At 53.2% G+C, this 18,941-nt stretch overlaps 1 protein-coding gene across 2 annotated transcripts; it reads left to right on the plus strand.

Moving 5' to 3' along the window:
• Positions 1–178: 178 nt before the first annotated feature.
• Positions 179–16,705, plus strand: SURF6 (surfeit 6). 2 transcript variants are annotated; one of them, XM_055400096.2, is made up of 5 exons: positions 179–424; positions 3,872–4,066; positions 4,620–4,708; positions 5,615–5,818; positions 5,976–16,703. In XM_055400096.2, the coding sequence occupies exons 1-5, from the start codon at positions 331–333 to the stop codon at positions 6,453–6,455; spliced, it is 1,062 nt and encodes a 353-aa protein (XP_055256071.2). In that variant the 5' UTR covers positions 179–330; the 3' UTR covers positions 6,456–16,703. The 2 variants fall into 2 exon arrangements, with proteins under 2 accessions (XP_055256071.2, XP_055256072.2); XM_055400097.2 differs by lacking the exon at positions 179–424 and adding an exon at positions 2,212–3,675 and having other exon boundaries at positions 5,976–16,705.
• The last annotated feature ends 2,236 nt before the right edge of the window (positions 16,706–18,941 follow it).

Consider the following 18,941-nt stretch of genomic DNA (forward strand, 5'->3'; position numbering starts at 1 on the left):
GGTTACCGGGCGCCCGCCGCGTACGGGGAGCCGCCCCTGCCCCACGGTGCTTTGCGTCCCGCCCCACAGTGCCTTGCGTTTCCCGCCCCAAACGCTTCTTCCGGCGGCTCCGAGGCCCGGTTAATCGATCGCCGCGCGCTGGCCGCTCGGCGCTCGGCCAGCCGCGCCTGCGCACGTGGTGATTCCGGCGAGCGCCGCTGGGCGGGTGAGGGGGGCTCGTCGTGCGCTGAGGGCCCCGCGGGCCGGCGGCGGCGCGGGACGCTGCACCCCGGCCCTCCTCGCTCCGAGCAGGACGGTGAGCGGGCGCGGCCGACCCCGGAGCCTCCAGCCATGACTTCTCTGCTGGCGAAGGACGCCTACCTGCAGGGCCTGGCCAGGAAGATCTGCTCCCGGCCCAGCGCCGAGCCGCAGAAGCGCAAGTCCGGTAAAAGCGCAGCCCGGGCGCCGGGGCAGAGGGGCTCGGAGGGGCCGTCCCCGCGCGCCGCCCGCCCGCCCCTGCGCCGTCCTGGGCGGAGCGGACCCGCAGACGCGTGAAGCGGGCCCGCGGGGGCCCGATCGGGGTCCGGGGGTCTCAGCCGTGCGCCCCCCAGGCGGGAGGTGACTGCGGAACAGGCTCGGCCAGCCCTCCGCATGGAGCGCGGGCACTGCTGTGAGCGCGGATGAGAAAAGGGCTTGCTCAGCCCGTCACCGCGGGTAGCGTGGGGAGAAGGGGGGAAGGGATGGCTCCTGCCAGTGGTCGTGGACGCGGCGGGGGTGACAGGGCCCCTCGTGCACGCAGACGGGCGAAGCGGACAGAAGCTGCCTTGTGGGGAGCCGGGGCTTGTGAGTCCTGTCCAGCCGTGGGGCAGAGGGAGAGCGGCAGCGGCGGGCGAGGACCTGCCGGAGGAGAAACGGACTTTCTTCATGCCAGGAAAACCTGTTCCCTCTGGAGCTCAAGTGAATGCCTCATCACCCAGTGAAAAATTAGATCGTGTCTTTCTGGTTCCTTTCCTGTGTATCCCTCCCTCAACCAGTTGGGTCCCTGCTTGGTGCACTTCATTTCTCATTTTCTTTCTAAAATGTAAGCGTTTTCTCCACCTTTTCTTTGCCACGCCACTGATGGGATCTTAGTTCCCCAACCCCAGATTGAACTCAGCCCTTGGCAGTGAGAGTGTGGAGTCCTAACTGCTGATTCAGTTCAGATCAGTTGGTCAGTCGTGTGTGAGTCTTTTCTACCCCATGCACTGCAGCACCCCAGGCTTCCCTGTCCATCACCAACTCCCAGAGTTTGCTCAAACTCATGTCCATCGAGTCCATGGTGCCATCCAGCCCTCCCATCCCATCCTGACTCCTACTCCTGCCTTCACTCTTTCCCAGAATCAGGATCTCCAGTGAATATTCGGTGTTGATTTCCTTTACAACTGACTGGTTTGATCTCCTTGCAGTCCAAGGGACTCCAACTCCCACACCTTGTTCAAACTTCTATCCATCGAATCGGTGATGCCATCCAACCATCTCGTCCTCTGTCGTCCCCTTCTCCTCCTGCCTTCAGTCTTTCCCAGCATCAGGGTCTTTTTCAGTGAGTCAGCTCTTCACATCAGGTGGCCAGAGTATTGGAGCTTCTGCTTCAGCATCAGTCGTTCTAATGAACACCCAGGCCTGATCTCCTTTAGGATGGACTGGTTGAATCTCCTTGCAGTCCAAGGGACTCTCAAGAGTCTTCTCCAGCACCACAGTTCAAAACTCAAAACCATCAATTCTTCGGCGATCAGCTTTCTTCACAGTCCAACTCTCACATCCACACATGACCACTGGAAAAACCATAGCTTTGACTAGACGGACCTTTGTTGGCTGATGTTTCTGCTTTTTAATATGCTGTCTAGATTGGTCATAGCTTTTCTTCCAAGAAGTAAGCATCTTTTAGTTTCACGACTGCAGTCATTTTGGAGCCCAAGAAAATAAAACCTGTCACTGTTTCCCCATCTGTTTGCCATGAAGTGATGGGACTGGAGCCATGGTCTTCATTTTTTGAATGTTGAGTTTTAATCCAATTTTTTCACTCTCCTCTTTCACTTTCATCAAGAAGCTCTGTAGTTCCTCTTCGCTTTCTTCCATGAGGGTTGCATCATTTGCATACTGACGTTCTTGATATTTCTGCCAACAATCTTGATTCCAGCTTGTGCTTCATCCAGTCCGGCATTTTGGATGATGTACTCTGCATATAAGTTAAATAAGCAGAGTGTCAATATACAGCCTTGACGTATCCCAATTTTGAACCAGTTCATTTTACCATGTCAGGTTCTAACTGTTGCTTCTTGACCTGCATACAGATTTCTTAGGAGGCAGGGAAGGTGGTCTGGGATTCCCATCTCTTTAAAAATTTTCCACAGTTTGTTGTGATCCACACAGTCAAAGACTTTAGTGTAGTCAGTGAAGCTTGGAACTCGCTTGCTTTTTCCATGATCCAGCGGATGTTGGCAGTTTGATCTCTGGTTCCTCTGCCTTTTCTAAATCCAGCTTGAACATCTGGAACTTGTCAGTTTATGTACTGTTGAAGCCTAGCTTGAAGAATTTTGAGCATTACTTTGCTAGTGGGTAAGATGAGTGCAATTGTGTGGTAGTCTGAACATTCTTTGGCATTACCTTTCTTTGGGATTGGAATGAAAACTGACCTTTTCCAGTCCCGTGGCCACTGCTGAGTTTTCCAAATTTGCTGGCATATTGAGTGCAGCACTTTCACAGCATCATCTTTTAGGATTTGAAGTAACTCAACTGGAATTCCATCACCTCCACTAGCTTTGTTCGTAGTGATGCTTCCTAAGGCCCACTTGAGTTCACATTCCAGGATGTCTGGCTGTAGGTGAGTGATCACACCATCGTGGTTATCTGGATCATGAAGATCTTTTTTGTATAGTTATTCTGTGTATCCTTTCACCTCTTCTTAATATCTTCTGCTTCTGTTAGGTCCGTCCTGTTTCTGTCCTTTATCGAGCCCATCTTTGCATGGAATGTTTCCGTGGTGTCTCTAATTTTCTTGAAGAGATCTCTGGTCTTTCCCATTCTGTTGTTTCCTTCTGTTTCTTTGCACTGATCACTGAGGAAGGCTTTCTTTGCTATTCTTTGGAGCTCTGCGTTCAAGTGGGCGTATCTTTCCTTTTCTCCTTTGCCTTTTGCTTCTTTTATTTTCTCAGCTATTTGTGAGGCCTCCTCAGGCAATCATTTTGCCTGGACTGTCAGGGAATTCCCTTTCCACCTGTGAATATGAAAGCACGTGTGTGTGTGTGTTCAGTCGCACAGTTGTGTCTGACTCTTTGCGGGCCCCGTGTACTATAGCCTGCCAGGCTCCCCTGTCCATGGGATTTTTCCAGGCAAGAGTACTGGAGCAGGTTGCCATTTCCTATTCCAGGGCATCTTGCTGACACAAGGATCCACCCATATCTCTTTGGCAAGTGGATTCTCTACCACTAGTGCCACCTAGGAAGCCCAGAATGAAAGCTTATGCGGTTATTTTTCATGGTTGTATAGTTTGCCGTGGGATGTGCCATCGTTGTCCCTGTGGATGGGTATTCAGGTTTTCCTGGTTTTTCACTCAAAAAAGGGTGCTATGATGAACGTCTTTGAGGACAGATCTCTGTACACACTGGGAATGAATTTCACAATTAGACCGCTGGGTCAGCGCGTGGATGTTTGCGATAGGTGAGTGTGTTACACTCATCAGGGATTGCTTTCCAGGAGGTGTGTGGTCCTGAGCCCAGTGGATGAGGGTCCCCACAACTCCCATCTCAGCTGGCTTTTGGCATCCTTCTGGAATCAAAAGCTTTGCAGGACCTTCTTGCCTACTGACTGGGTCACAGGGGTTGAAGTGGCAGCCCTCTCTCGTTTCTCGTTTCAGCTGGCAAAACGCAAGTCTCAGAAGCTGCTGCGCCCCCCAGAAAGAACAGGAAGAGAGCACAGAAGAAACCCCGGGAGCGGGAGAAGAAGACTGCAAAGCCCAAGGCCCAGGCCCCTGCGGGGAAGTCTGAGGCCAGGAAGCCAGAGGCAGCCGAGGAGGAGGAGGAAGCCGCCAGCTCCACCAGGGCCCCGGCGGGTGAGGGGGGCAGGCAGGCAGGCGGGGCCCCCTGGGATCTGGGATAGGTGTGAATGTGGCTCTCTCCGGTCATAGCAACACGATCAGATACACTGGGATGGTGTGAGGCTTTGCAGAGGACAGATCACAGGTGTCTGGTTGGATGGGGCACTCAGGAAGGGCACAGAAGTCCCAGGAGATACAGTAACTGGGGCAGGGAAGGGCATGGCCATGTCCTCTGAGATCCTGAGTGGCCCGGCATGCTGAGCTTCACTGCCCTCAGATCTCTGAAGTGATGTCGTGAGAGCTGCCTCTGGGTGTGGGTGGGTGCCGCGGGAGTTGGGAGAACCCAGAGATGGGTTTGGCCCGTGCTATACAAGCAAGTCCTACCCTGGAGGCCAGTCCAGCTTGAAGAGGTGAAGAGCTCACTGGAACTGCCCTGCAGGTCCACCAGTGGCCACTGGGTGGGAGTAGGGGGCTGCACACGGAGACTCAGGCTTGGAATCGGGCCCCTGGGGAGACACAGGATGGTCGGGAGGGGTTCTCCTTCCAGATTTCTGATCCTCCTTTGCAGATGGCCTGGCCACAGAGCCTGACTCTTTATTTGCCTTGGACGTTCTGCGGCAGCGCCTGCATGAGAAGATTCAGGAGGTGCGGGGCCAGGTAGGTCTGGGGTAGGGGGCGGGCAGGGGTCTCTGGGCGCTGCAGGGCTTTCCCCACCCGCCTGGAGGAGGAGACAGCCCGGTGCTCTCTGAAGTTGGCTCCCTGCTCTGCCGGCCGTCGCGGGCCTAACAGGAGGGTCTCGGCAACTCTGTTTTGCGGGAGGTCAGGTGCTATTCTCGTCATGTGGCGGGGGCGGGGGGTCAGTGCAGGCTAACCCCCATGTTGAGCTGCTGGCTCTTCTCTGCTGCGACCTTTGAGAGGCTGGGCTCCTCTCAGCAGCACTTCCTTGTCGTTTGTTCTTCTGATTGTCCTGACGACCCCTGAGGTGAGCCAGGGCCTGAGATGAGGCGACCTGCCCGAGGGGACTGCCACAGGACTGACCCTCTGGGATGTGAACCAGCCTCAGTGCTGAGTGCTAAATGGGTCCTTTCCGTGGGGACCTCCCCAGGCCTCTCGCCATGTGGGGACAGGCCCGAGGGCCCTGCCTTCCTGTGGTGGTCCAGAGCACTCTTGTCTGCCGGGCGGAGCTCAGAGTAGCGCCAGGGTCTGCACAGGCAATGCTGCCCTGTCCTGACCGAGCCTCCCGATCTGGTGGTGGTGGCGCCTCAGCCCCCTGCCCTTACCCCGCCTGACCGGATGGAGGACGGTGTGCCCTTGTTGGGTCATCGGGTAGACTTGGTGGTCCCCTTCTGGGGAAGTGCCCTGGCATGTGGTCTGTGCCTGGAATCTGGAAGGTGTGGTTCTCACGGGGTCCCCTCGTCCTTGTTTTGGGTGTACTCTGGGGCCAGGTCATCTCGGGGTGGAATCCCACACCCCGCCGGCCCTTGTCCTGACCTGACTGCAGATGCTTAGCTGGGGGTCCGGTTATGAGAACCTTATGAGTGAGAGTGTGTGATCGCCCCGCAGGGCAGCACCAAGGAGCTGTCCGCCGCCGTTTTGGAGAAAAGACGCCGGAGGAAGCAGGAGCGCGACCGGAAAAAGAGGAAACGGAGGGAGCTGAGAGCAAAGGAGAAGGCGGCCAAGGCCCTGCAGGGGGCAGAGGCCGCCGAGCCAGACCCTCAGGTGCCCGGGGAGGAGACGCAGGCCCAGCCGGGGCTGCTCTTCAACAAGGTGAGCGCCGTGCCGCTGGGCTGAGCGCGCGCCCGATGGTGTTGAGCGCCGTGCCGCTGGGCTGTGCGCGCGCCCTGTGCTGCCATCGGGCGGGCGGAAGTGGGCCCCTGGGGCAGGCGGGGAGCAGCCCTCAGCTCGCATCGCCCTCTCCCCCGAGGTGGAGGTGACCCAGGAGGAGCCTGCCAGCAGGGCCCAGCGCCGGAAGGAGAAGAGGCAGAAGCTGAAGGGGAACCTGACGCCGCTGACGGGCAGGAACTACCGACAGCTGCTGGAGCGCCTGCAGGCGCGGCAGGCCCGGCTGGAGGAGCTGCGGGGCCGGGACGCGGGGCAGGCCCAGGAGCTCGAGGCCAAGATGCGCTGGACCAACCTGCTGTACAAGGCCGAGGGCGTGAAGATCCGCGACGACGAGCGCCTGCTGCAGGAGGCCCTGAAGCGCAAGGAGAAGCGGCGCACGCAGCGCCAACGCGCCTGGGAGAAGCGCACGGCGCACGTGGTGGGCAAGATGCAGCAGCGGCAGGACCGGCGGCGGCAGAACCTGCGCAAGAAGAAGGAGGCCAGGGCCGCGCACCGCCTGGAGAAGGCGCGCAGGAAGGGCCGCGTCCTGCCCCAAGACCTGGAGCGCGCCGGCCTGGCCTGAGGCCCCGGCTGGCGCAGGCTCCCACGGAAGGTGGACTCCATCACGTGCCCCTCGCCGGCTTGTCCGCGGCTCGGGCACCCCGTGCAGAAGAACCTTCAGGTCCGGGGAAGGGGGTGACCCAGATCCAGCTCCAGCCTCTTTTTAGACCAGATGCTCCCTGCAGGTTGTGGGGTAGTGGACCAGGGAGCCGTGAGGATGGAGTGGGCATCTAGGGAGGGCTTTGCTGGCCGCCCCTTCCTCTTGTCACGGGAGCAGGAAGGGAATGGCCTTTGTGACTGTGGTGTTAGCCCCAGGCTCGCTTGGAAACGGTGGAAACCAGCTCCTGCAGCAGAGCTAAAGTGAGTTGATGGGCTTAGTAGTGGAGAAGGCAGAGCGTCCTCAGGCTGCCTGTAACTGAGTTACACCAAGTTGATGTGTAAAGTGGGTAAAGAGAATTTAAGGTGAAGATGGTTATTAAAAATTCTTACTAAAAGAAACAGTGTTATTGGAGTAGGAGGGGAAAGAACATGGAGCTGGATGAATAGTATCGGCCTAGGGGAGGCAGGAGAGAAGGGGTAAAACTTGGAGGACTCCGTGGGGTGAATGGAGGGTTCACAGTGGCAGACAGGTAAGTCCAGCCCACAGGCAGAGTGAGCGCCCGCCAGTGGATTGTGTTTCAGGAAGACTTGTTAGTAAGATTCTTTAGACTAAATTCCAGTTAAAAAACAGGTGGTAAGCAGCAGCAGCAGCAACCGAAACAAGACTGGTGTGACTATTATTAGATGATGGTGTGTTACTAGAATTTAGAAGGTATTGCTGGAGAGAAAAGATGTCTCTGAGTAATGAAATGGGTTCAGATCACCTGGAAGGTAAAGCAGCCTCGCACCAGAAACAGCTTCAGATCTGTCCAACAGAAGCTGACAACTGCAAGGAGAAGTCAGTTCACAAACCCGAGTGGGAGATGTCTAACATCTGCACTAGGGACTGATGATCAGGTAGACAAAATCAGATGGATACAGAAGATTCGAATGAGAGCACTTATAAGCTTGATCTAATGGACTCACAGAGACCAGTGTATCTGAAAACAGTGTGTACTGGGATTTCCCTAGTGGTCCAGTGGTTCAGTTCAGTCGCTCAATCACGTCCAACTCTTTGTGACCCCGTGGACTGCAGCACACCAGGCTTTCCTGTCCACCAACTCCTGGAGCTTGCTCAAATTCATGTCCATTAAGTTGGTGATGGACTGTGTTCCATTGCAGGGGTACGGGTTCAATCACTAGTTGGGAAACTTAAGATCCTGGATGCTGTGGGTTGTGGCCAACATAATTTTAAGAAATTAAAAAAAAAAAAAATTACCTCAAGCACACATGGAGCAGTGGTGAAAACTGACCGTCACCTAGTCCCAAAGGAAGTCATATTTCAAAGCTTCGGCGTCACAAAAAGCGTGTTTATTGGCCACAGAACAGTTTTTAAATTTCAGAGATAACTTAAAGTTACATGTTTGGAAATTTAAAAACACACTTCTAAATTACCTGTCAAAGAATCCTCATAGGTGTGAGAGTCTGTTTAGGATTGGAAGATAATGGAAGTGGTATGCATTAAAATTTGTGGGCCACAGCTGAGGCATCGCAAAAAGCACTTTATAGCCTTAAAGCTGTGCTTATATATGTCGTTGGTGATCAATGTTAGGAAGTGATTCCATTATGCAGCACAATTTCCTGCTTGACCTAGAGCCTCATTCCTGGGTTCTGTTGGCCCACTCTGCCCCTGGCAATTGCTCCTGAATTAATGTCCATACGTTGCCGTCAGGAGCATTGGGAGAGTATAACCCCATGTGGAAGTCGCAGGAGCAACTCCCAAGCCCCGGTGGATGTGTATCGTTGGGTGTTCTGCTCCTTCCCCCCAAAGCCTGGAAGGCCAGGAAGCATGCCCCTCCAACCTAGAGTGCTGCTGTGGCCTTGGTTTCATGTAACTGGTGTGCAAAGCAAGCCAAGGGCGCATTTTGGTGGCAGGTGGCATCAAGCAGCCCTGGACAGTGGGCGTTAAAGGGAAGGAAGGCTGGGGAAGTGTGGAGCATTCACCTGGTGGGAGACTGTGTGTCCAAGTATGAACACGAACCATGCTGCAGCTGCCCTGGGCTGGGCCACCGACGCTCCTCTCTGACCTGGGGCTGGGAGCTGATGGTGCACAGATGCATCTCACTTACAGGGAAGAGAACGTTACTGGTTGAGTCTAGGAAGCCTGGTGCCCACTTCTTGGGTGCTGGGTGCCTTGAGTCCAGAAAGTGAAATGCAGAGTAAAGAGAAAACTTCCAACAGGCCTCATATCATTTTCAGAACCAAATGGCGAGAGTCTCCAGGTCGGAAGGCGCCCCCTCCTGGTCTATCCAGTGAGTTGGATAAAAATAGCCTTAACCAGGACGCTTTCATGGCCTGTGGTTCATCAGGAACCGGGGTTCCAACAGTCCTGCAAAGACAGGGCAATCTTAGCCCGCTGGCCCCCTTTGGGTGAAGCTGGGAAGAAGGCTGCCAGCCAGCCTTTCCTTCTACTTGGGGGCTCCAGGACTTGAGTGAACTCATGGTTAGAAATTCATTGAGGGGCTGTAAGCAATTGAGTAGCTCAAGTGAAGCTTCTATTCATCAGAGCTGCTGTCCAGGTGTGGAGAGCTGTCTCCAGAACCCCATGGGTTGGCTCAAGGGTCTTTGCACTGTGCACTAGCTTGGCCAACAGTTGAGGAACCTCACTCAACAATGTCACAATGTGTTCCCTGCTGCCCTCAGATCCCTGGATCTGCACTGGCCCGGGAACTTGGTTCTACCGCTGTATCTCCCATGGCATTCCATCCAGTCTTCAAGCAGCCACTGCGGTGCTTCTCTGGTGCCTTTCCCAGGACCTTGGGAGAGGAGGAGTGTTCTGTAGGCTCCCAGCCTATGAGGTGAATGAGCAGGTAACACAGTTAAGACCCTCCAACAAGCCTGCCCCTCTACTGAGAGTTCTTAGCTCTTGTAAGTTATTCCTAGAGATTTCTGTAACATTCACTTAACCTTAGCGTGGGCCACTATGGGTTCCAGGTTTTGGCTGAGCAGCAAAGGAAGTAATGAGATCCTTTCCAGTTCCCTAGCCAGCCCTCTAGATCTTGCTTCCAGAAGGAACCACATCTGAAACTGCACCACTCCTTTCTTAGCCAAGTACTTCTAGAATCAGTTCCCACATAGTTCCCTGATTTTTTTTTTTTCCCAAACTGCTCTTTTTTTAAAGGGAGCTCTTCTCCAACATTTTTTAAAAAACAAGTTTATTTATTTTTGGCTGTGCTGAGTCTTTGGTACTGCTCAGGCTTTTCTCTAGTTGTGCGTGGGGGCTTCTCTCGATAAATAAATGTGCTTTATTTCAGTGGCCTCTGTGGAGCACAGGCTCAGTCGTTGGCAGACACTGACTTAGTTGCTCTTTGCCATGTGGGATCCTCCTGGATCGGGGATCAAACCCATGTCCTCTGCATTGGCAGGCAAATTCTTTACCACTGAGCCACCAGGGAAGCCCCTCAAACTCCTGACTCTGCCTTTATAATTGACCACATGGGTCCTGCAAGGTGAGGTGGGGGTCTAGCGGAGGAGACTGGCTTCGCCTCGGGGGTCACTGCCTCAGGTGAGAGTGTTTAGAGAGGGCAGAAGCTGGATGCTCAGGGTGCCCGAGGGACCCAAGATTGCCCAAATGCCCCCATTTCAGTTCCCAGGACCGATGAGTGCTCCAGCTTTCCCATGAGAGATCTGGTAAAGTTGTGAATTCACCTGCTGGTAGGATTTGCTGGTGAACTGGCTGAAACCTTGGTTTTCCGTTAATTCAGTCTTGGCAGTTGCAAACTCCGAGATTCTTCTACAAAGTAAGAGAGTTCCTGATTCTCAGCCCTTGTCTTAACCTAAACCTTGAGGACTTTGAGCCTATCATTGTCTGTTGACTGCCCGGCACTGACCTCTCCGCCCCCTGCCGCCTTGAGTAGTCCCAGAGTTCCTCAAGTCTTGTTTCTAAGGTGGTGTCAGCTAGTCTCAAAGTCTTGCCTTCAAAAGATACTTGTCTCTGGTGTCCACACCTCCAGATAAGTTGTTTTGTAGCTGTGTACCAGTATACCCAGGGTACCCTCCCATGGTACTTTCTAGATTACTACCCTCTGCTAAAATTTTAGGCTTCCCAGGTGGCTCTAGTGGTAAGGAACCCACATACAATGCAGAAGACGTAAGAAATGTGGGTTCAGCCCCTGGGTTGGGAAGGTTCACTGTAGGAGGGCATGGCAACCCACTCCGGTATTCTTGTCTGGAGAATCCCACGGACAGAGGAGCCTTGTGGGCTACAGTCCACAGGGTTGCTAAGAGTCAATACAACAGAAGCGCCTTAGCATACACAGCTAAAATCCAGCCAGATAACAAATCCCAGGTTTTCCCTAATTCATTCACGACAGGTCATATTATGTCGCATTCACAAAAGTGCTTTTTAACAAAACTAGTATTTTAAAGCCATACTGATAACTGGATATGTCTTAGCAACTCGGAATATAGGAAAGTGTCCTCAACTGGGTAAAAATTTACCAAAAGCGTAAAAATGCTGTCATACTTAATACCATCATCAGAGTTTTGCTAAGATCAAGAACAAGGCAAGAATGTCCCTTCTCATAGCTGCTTCTCAGCGTCACTAAAACTCCTAGCACATGCAATAAGACAGGCAAAATGAAACACAAGATTGGGAAGGAAGACGCCAAACTGTCTTTGCAAATGACACGATCATCTATATAACCATCCAAAAGACAACAAACCTGAAACAAGTGATTACATCAGGGTTGCAGAGTACAAAATAAACATGTAAACGTCAGCTGCTTTCCTGTGTTCCAGCAATGAGCACTGTGGACTTTTAATAATGTATCATTTACAGTATGTGAAACTTGCTACAGGCATACCTCAGATGCATTGCAGTTTATTGCAATATCCAGATATTGCAGATGGCCAAACCACCACAGTAAAGTGAATATTGCAATAAAGTCACACCTTTTTCTTTTGTTTCCCAGAGCATATAAAAGTCATGTTTACACTATATTGTGGTCAGTTATTAAGTGTGCAATAACATGTCTAAAAAATTGCACAAACCCATACCTTAATTTTAAAAATATTACTGAAATGCTAACCATCATCTGAACTTTCAGTGAGTTGTATTAAAATAAAAGATCACAGATCACTATAACAAATACAATAATAGTGTGAAATTTTCTTTCAATATTGTGAGAGTTGCCAAAATAGGACAGAGACATGAAATAAGAAAACGCTGTTGGGAAAATGGTGCAAACAGACTTGCTTGATGCACCAGCCTTCAGTTTTTAGGAAAGCAGTATCTTTGACGTTCAGTGAGGCAAAGTGCAGTCAGAGGAGGTGTGCCTGTAAAGGGGAACCTTGCTAAAATGAGCTGAAAGGACAGAAGCAGAAGCTCTCATGCACATATCACTCAATACGGTGTCAATAGGAGGTGGGCCTTGCCTCTCAGGCAGGAATGACACCACTACTGCCAACAGCAGGAAGAGAATTCCTCCTTGCCTGGTGACAGCTCAGTGTCAGGCTGCCACCACTCAGCTAATGAAGACCCACTGCACACCAAACCGGTTTACGCCAATGGACATTTGATTCTTAGGAGCCCTTTCCAGCTTCCCTTTCTGCTCTATAAAAGAGTTTCCTTGCAACTTCCATGGTGGCCCAGTGGTAAAGAATCTGCCTTGCAATGTAGGGTATGTAGGTTCAAATGTTGGTCAGGGAACTAAGATCCCATATGCCATAGGGCACCTTAGTCCACAAGGAAGAGCTACTGAGCCCGTGCACCACGAGGAAAAGGCCCCATATGACACAGAGAAGATCCTACATGCTGCAACTGAGACCTGATGCAGCCAGTAACTTTTAAAAAAGTCTTTACTGGACTTGCATGCAGTTCACCACAGTCGCATGTCCTGAATTGCAATTATTTGCTGTTTCTGAATAGGCCATTTATTGGTGGTGGTGGTGAAATAACTGGCTGTCTTACTGCTTTAGGTTAGCAATTAGCTTCCCCCAAATGAAGTAATTAGGTGTAAGTCTAACAAGCTATATATTTGATCTATATACCAAAGCTCTGATGAGAGAGACCAAAAGAAGAACGAAATAAATGGAGAGATATTCTGTGTTGATGGAGAAGGAAATGGCAACCCACTTCAGGTTCTTGCCTGGAGAATCCCAGGGACGGCGGAGCCTGGTCAGCTGCCGTCTGTGGGGTCGCACAGAGTCGGACACGACTGAAGTGACTTAGCAGCATTCTGTGCTGATGGACAGGGAGACTCGATGTTGTCAAGATGTCAGTTCTCCCCAACTTGTCTACTTGCATTTCCAGCAAGTTAGTTTCTGGATATTGACAGACTTGTTCTAAAGTTTACGTGGAGAGACAAAAGACCCAGAATAGCTGACTCAATGTGAAAGGTTCAGAAGGACACAGGTGGAGGACTGACACTGCCCAACATCAAGCCTGTAATGAAGCTGCAGTAATCAGGACGGCATGGGCCTGGCCAACGAGGGCCCAGAAATAGGCCGGCAAACATGCAATCAACTAAGCTTTGAAAAGAGTAAAGAAAATACAATGGAGCAAAGATAGTCTTCTGAACAAATGGTGTAGGAAAAACTGGACATCAACCTGCAAACAAATTAACCTCGACCTTACACAAAAATTAACTCAAAATGGATCATAGACCTAAATATAAAATGCAAAACTATAAAACTGAAAGTAACGGTAGAAAAGCTAAGTGACCCTGGGTATGCTTATGACTTTTTAGAGACAAAATCAAAGGCGTGAGACATGAAAGAAGTAATTGATAGGAATGACCTCGTTAAACACTTGTGCCCTGTGGAGTAATACCAAGGGAGTGAGAGGAGAGCTATTCTTCTCAGCCGTAGACATGAGACAGACTTGGAGGAAATATTTGCCAAGGATGCAGCTGATAAAGGACCACTATCTGAAATATTCAAAACAAAAACCAAAACCCTCTGTAAACCCAGCAGTCACAGAACGAGCGTGATTCAAATTGGGCAGAAGACACGAACAGATACCAGGGACGAGCTTCAGATGGCAAGTGAGCGCGAGGACAGACGCTCAGCACACGTCGTTAGAGAAAGGCAAACCAAAACGACGACGGACACCACCAACACGCCTGTTGGAGACGGTGAGACGCGGAGCACCGACCGCGCTGAGTCCTGGAGGATGGGGAGCAGTGCAGAGTCTCGTCCACTGCCCGGTGCAAAACAGTACAGCTGTGTTACAGACACTGGCAGCTGCTTACAAATGAAACAAACTCTTCCAATCGACCCAGCAGTCGTACTCCTTAGTATTCACCCAAATAAAGTGAAAATGTATGTCCGTACAGAGTCCCGCAGAAGGATGTTTATAACAGCTTTATTTACAATTGCCAAAACTTAGAGGCAATCAAGATGTCCTTCAGAGCAACCTACGCGTCCACTGACAGATGAGTAGAGAGAAAAACTGTGGTACGTACACAATGGAGCATTACTCACCCACAAACAAGAACATATGCGAGTCAGTCCTAATGAGGTGGATGAGCCCAGAGCCTATTACGCAGAGGGAAGTAGGTCAGGAGTTCAGTCCAGTCGCTCAGTCGTGTCAGACTATTTGCGACCCCATGGACTGCAGCACGCCAGGCTTCCCTGTCCATCACCAACTCCAGGAGCTTGCTCAAATTCATATCCATTGAGTCGGTGATGCCATCCAACCATCTTATCCTCTGTCAGCCCGTTCTCCTCCCACCCTCAATCTTTCCCAGCATCAGGGTCTTTTCAAATGAGTCAGCTCTTTGCATCATGTGGCCAAAGTGTTGGAGTTTTAGCTTCAGCATCAGTCCTTCCAATGATTATTCAGGACTGATCTCCTTTAGGATGGACTGGTTGGACCTCCTTGCAGTCCAAGGGACTCTTCAAGAGTCTTCTCCAACACCACAGTTCAAAAGCATCAATTGTTTGGCGCTCAGCTTTCTTTAAAGTCCAACTCACATCCATACATGACCACTGGAAAAACCATAGCCTTGACTAGATGGACATTTGTTGGCAAAGTAATGTCTCTGCTTTTCAATATGCTGTCTAGGTTGGTCATAACTTTCCTTCCAAGGAGCAAGCATCTTTTAATTTCATGGCTGCAATCACCATCTGCAGTGATTTTGGAGCCCCCAAAAATAAAGTCTGTCACTGTTTCCACTGCTTCCCCATCTATTTGCTATGAAGTGATGGGACCAGATGCCATGATCTTAGTTTTCTGAATGTTGAGCTTCAAGCCAACTTTTTCACTCTCCTCTTTCACTTTTATCAAGAGCCCTTGATTAAACAAAGAAGAGCAAAGTAAAACCAAGGTTAGCAGAACACAGGAAACAATGAAACCTAGAGCACAGATAAATGGGACAGAGGAGCACTCGAGAAAATCAGTAAAACAGTTGTTTCTTTTAAAGATTTTACAAAACTGGTCAGTATGGGACAATTTTACGGAACAAGTTACGTAACCGAAATGAAATGGAAAAATTCTGGAAACACACAACAAACTACCAAAACTGATACAAGAAATAGAAAGCCTGGTTCGCCTGTGATAAGTGAGGAGACTGACGCAGTAATAAATTCTCGGCAAAGCCAAGCCCAGAGCCCGGTGCTTCTCGAACACTCAGAATGCCAGTTCTTCCTAAACTCTTCAGAAGACAAAGGACGGGATACGTTTAAACTCACTGTGATGACGCACATGCTGTGATGCCCGCATTAACCCGATTCCGGAGTAGCCACAGGAGGAGGCATCCACAGGCCACAGTTCACTGCGGGCAGAGACGCAAAACCCTCAGTAAAACCCCGGCGAGCAGCACTGAAGGGGCGCTGCATCACGAGCAGCCTGCCCGACGGCTCAGGCAGCGCAGCAGACACAAGGACACGGGCTCAGTCCCTGGGTCGGGAAGACCCCCTGGAGAAAGAGATGGCAACCCACTCCGGTATTCTTGCCTGGATGTTCCCACAGGCCGAGGAGCCTGATGGGCCACAGTCCATGGGGCTGCACAGGGTCATACGCGACTGAGCATCCAGGCAGCGGATGATCGAGTGGCCCCAGTGTGCAGACGGGGAGGCCCCGAGAGGTGCACAGCTCGTCCAGGTCCCGTCACTGGTGACGAGGAGCCGAGTCTGAACCCAGCTGTGTCCCCAGAGCGGGACCCTGGCTGCACCCAGGCCTCCCCATTGGTGTCACCGTGCAGGGACACAGCATGAAGTGGGGGTGTCCCCTCAGCAGCCCTGAGGGCCCTTGGGGGGCTGTTTGAGCAGGGACCCCAAGTATAGAGACCCTAGGAAGTGACGTCCCCTCCCTGACGATAGAGCCCAAGAGAACTCAGAACCCGGTAGCCAGGCACCTCATCCTAGAGAAGCCCTTTCCCAGCTGGCCTGGCCGGAGCCCTCAATAAGCAGCATGTCCTCCTGTGTGTCCTGAGGTCCCAAGGCCACAGCCACAGACATGTCTGGTCATTTGCCCGGAAGAACCAAAGGTAACACGGGGAGGCCCAGGGCAGCCCAGTCCAGGCCCGGCCGCCTCTGGGATCCCACACGGGAGCCCTGTGTCCCCTCCTCGTGTGTGTGGGAGGGAGCATTCGTGTCGGGTGGGCTTGCCCCGAGTGGGAGCGGGCTGAGGGGTCAGAGGACCGGCTGTGTTAACCCCCTAGGTGAAGGTGGCAGGAGGGAGCGTGGGGACCTGGGGACCCTCTTGGCCGAGGTTTGTCCCCAGTCCTGGGGATGGATCTCACTTCTTCCCGGGAGAGGTCTGTGCATGATCTGGGAGCAGAAGGGCCAGGGGAGGGAAAAGTCCTTGTGTGGGCAGGACTCTGGGTCCTCAGGCTGCCGGCCCGAGGAGGTGGAGGACAAGGGCACCCCCCCATCCCCGAGTGAGGGGCGTCCATGTGGGCAACACAGGCTTGGGGGTGCGCCACGGCATGAAAGGGTCTCAAGGAGGGCCACGGTGGCTGGGAACACCCGCCTGCTCCTGCACCTGCTCCTGCAGGGGACCCGGAGCGGCTGGGACGTGCCTTCCTGTGAGCCGGCCTCAGGGCCGGATCCCGACCCAGGACCCTTCTGCCTGCGCCCTCGCCCAGAACTTGCCCTCCCCTCCCCTGATATGTCTGCTTTTTACTTTGCATTTTGCATCACTTACGGTGCCTTTTAGTGGAGGCCTTACTGTCACAGCATTGCATTCTCTACACCTTACAGCGCGCCCTTCCGAGCGTGGGGACACCACGGTGCTGACCGACCTTCCCCACGTTTCCCTCCCAGAGGGGAGCCTGACCCCAGGGCTTGCCCCCTGGCCGCACTCACCTTCCGAGATGGACCACAGTCCCTCAGTGAATCTACTTCTGACCTAAAGGAACAAAAGGCGCTCCTGCACCCGCCCCCGCCCCTGACCGCCCAGAATCTGCTTCCTGACCCTTGTCTCCACCTGTCCTGGATCTTTCCTATAAACGGAATCAGTTATAGGCATCTCTTTTATGTAGCCCACATATTTTAAGTGGGGAGTGGTTAATTTTTTTTTAAATTTGAAGTAGCATTCTTGTTAAATGAAAGGGAAATTCTAGGTGAATTAAAGATAAGATGTAAAAATTGAAGTCTTTTTTGTAAATATATGTACAATCTCAGTGTAGAGACCCCTGCTCTCAGCGTGGCCCCAGAGCCAGAAGACAGAGGGAAGCGCCTGGCTCCTCCTGCAGCCAAACAGAAACAAACATGCAGAGAGCTGGGAGGACAGACCACAAGCTGGGACAGCGGCCCTCGCATCCCAGGGCCAGAGAGCGGTTTGACATCCCCGTGCTCCCCAGATCTTGAAAGTCAGTGTTCTTAAAAGGGACAGAGGACACACACAGGCACGTCTAACCGGCGACGCAGGTGGTTGGGGAACGTCAGAGACGCTCGGCCTCCCGATGACGCGAGAACGCAAACGCGGAGACGGCAGTATCGCTCCTACACCGGCAGGTGTCTGGTCTGGGGACGACGTGAGGAGGCAGAGGCCGGCAGACCCCCTGGAGGGAGGTGTGGAAAGACACTCCTCTCCGGGAGAACCGCGTGTGGGACCCAGAGCTCCACCGGTGCATCCCTTTACCTGCAGAGCGACTCCTAGGAGGGGCTCAGCCACAGGGACCCTCGCGTGATGCGTGTCCCCATGTGTGCCTGTGCACTTGGGGGTGTCTGTGGGGAGGATCCTGGGGGCATGTACCCTCCTGAAACGTGGTTTCCCCAGCTGGACTCCGACCAGTCCCCTTCCTCCTCCACATTTTCTGGGGCCTCAAATCAGAATTTCCAAAGAGCCCCTACCGCGGGGCGTGGGCCATTTGCCATTTTTCATTCTCAGCATCGTGCTGAAGGGAACATCTGTGCCCATAAATCACTACTTAAGGGAACCCATGAGGTGGATTTTCTGGGTCAGAACACAGTTTTTACAATACTGGCTGCAGTTTCCAGCATTGGTGGTCTCTGCCCACTTTGAGCCTTGCTTGGGAAAGCAGGGCCCCAGAGACCCCAAGGGCTGAGACCTCAGGGAGGAGGAGGAGGAGTTGAGAGAGGAGGTGATGAAGGGACCTGCGAGTGACCTGCCCGGAAGGGACCGTCTCGCCCCTTGGCCGCATACCTGGCCCCGCCCAGTGCTAGAGCTGATCTGAAGCTGGGACAGAGCTGGCTCCGGTTCAAAGGGGCTCTGCTCCTAGAACTGGCAGTGGAGCTGATGCAAGAGCGGGTGTCGGCCTCAGCTCCGGCCCCAGGGGAGGCGCGCTAGCCGGGTCTGCCTCCGAGATGGAGACCTGGCCCTGCAGCTGGTGCCGCTATTGCAGTTCAGCGGCTCTGCCTCTGGAGTGGCCCCTGAGGCCGGTGTTGACTCCTGGGCGGGTGCTGGTGTGGCTCCAGCTGTGCGTCCCGCACCCCAGCTGATGTCACAGCGCTGAGCCGCTGCGGGTGTGGCCTGGTCGCGGGAGCTGTCCCTTGTGCTGGCCCGGGGCTCACTCGTTTCTGTGCCTCCCGCTGCATAGCCAGTCCTGGCTCTCGCTCCATAACTGGCCCTCAGCCTGGTGGTGGAGCCGGCCGTAGCTCTGGCACTGGGTCCACCTCTGGAATCGCTGTCAGGGCAGACGCTGGCCCCCCAGCAGGCATGGAATCCGGCCCATGAACCGAGGATAGAGCTGCCTCTGTGCCTGAAATGGCATCATGCTGGGGCCAGAGCTTGGCCTAGCTCTGGTGTGGGTACCGGAGTGCCTTCTCCCAAGCCGACACTGGCTTCCGGCAGCCAAGCTGGCCCTCGAGCCGTCACTGGAGCCGGCTCTAGCTCTGAACCTGGTGCCGGCTCTACCTCTGAAGCCGATGCTAGAGCTGGTGCTGGAGCCGCTGCCTCCTGGGAACCTCACACTGGCTCTGTGAACGGGCTCTGCACTGGTCCTCCTTCTAAATGGGCACC

This window comes from Moschus berezovskii, chromosome 11 (assembly GCF_049115385.1).
Source record: "Moschus berezovskii isolate FMDL1 chromosome 11, NW_MosBer_1.0, whole genome shotgun sequence".
Classification (NCBI taxonomy): Eukaryota; Metazoa; Chordata; class Mammalia; order Artiodactyla; family Moschidae; genus Moschus; species Moschus berezovskii.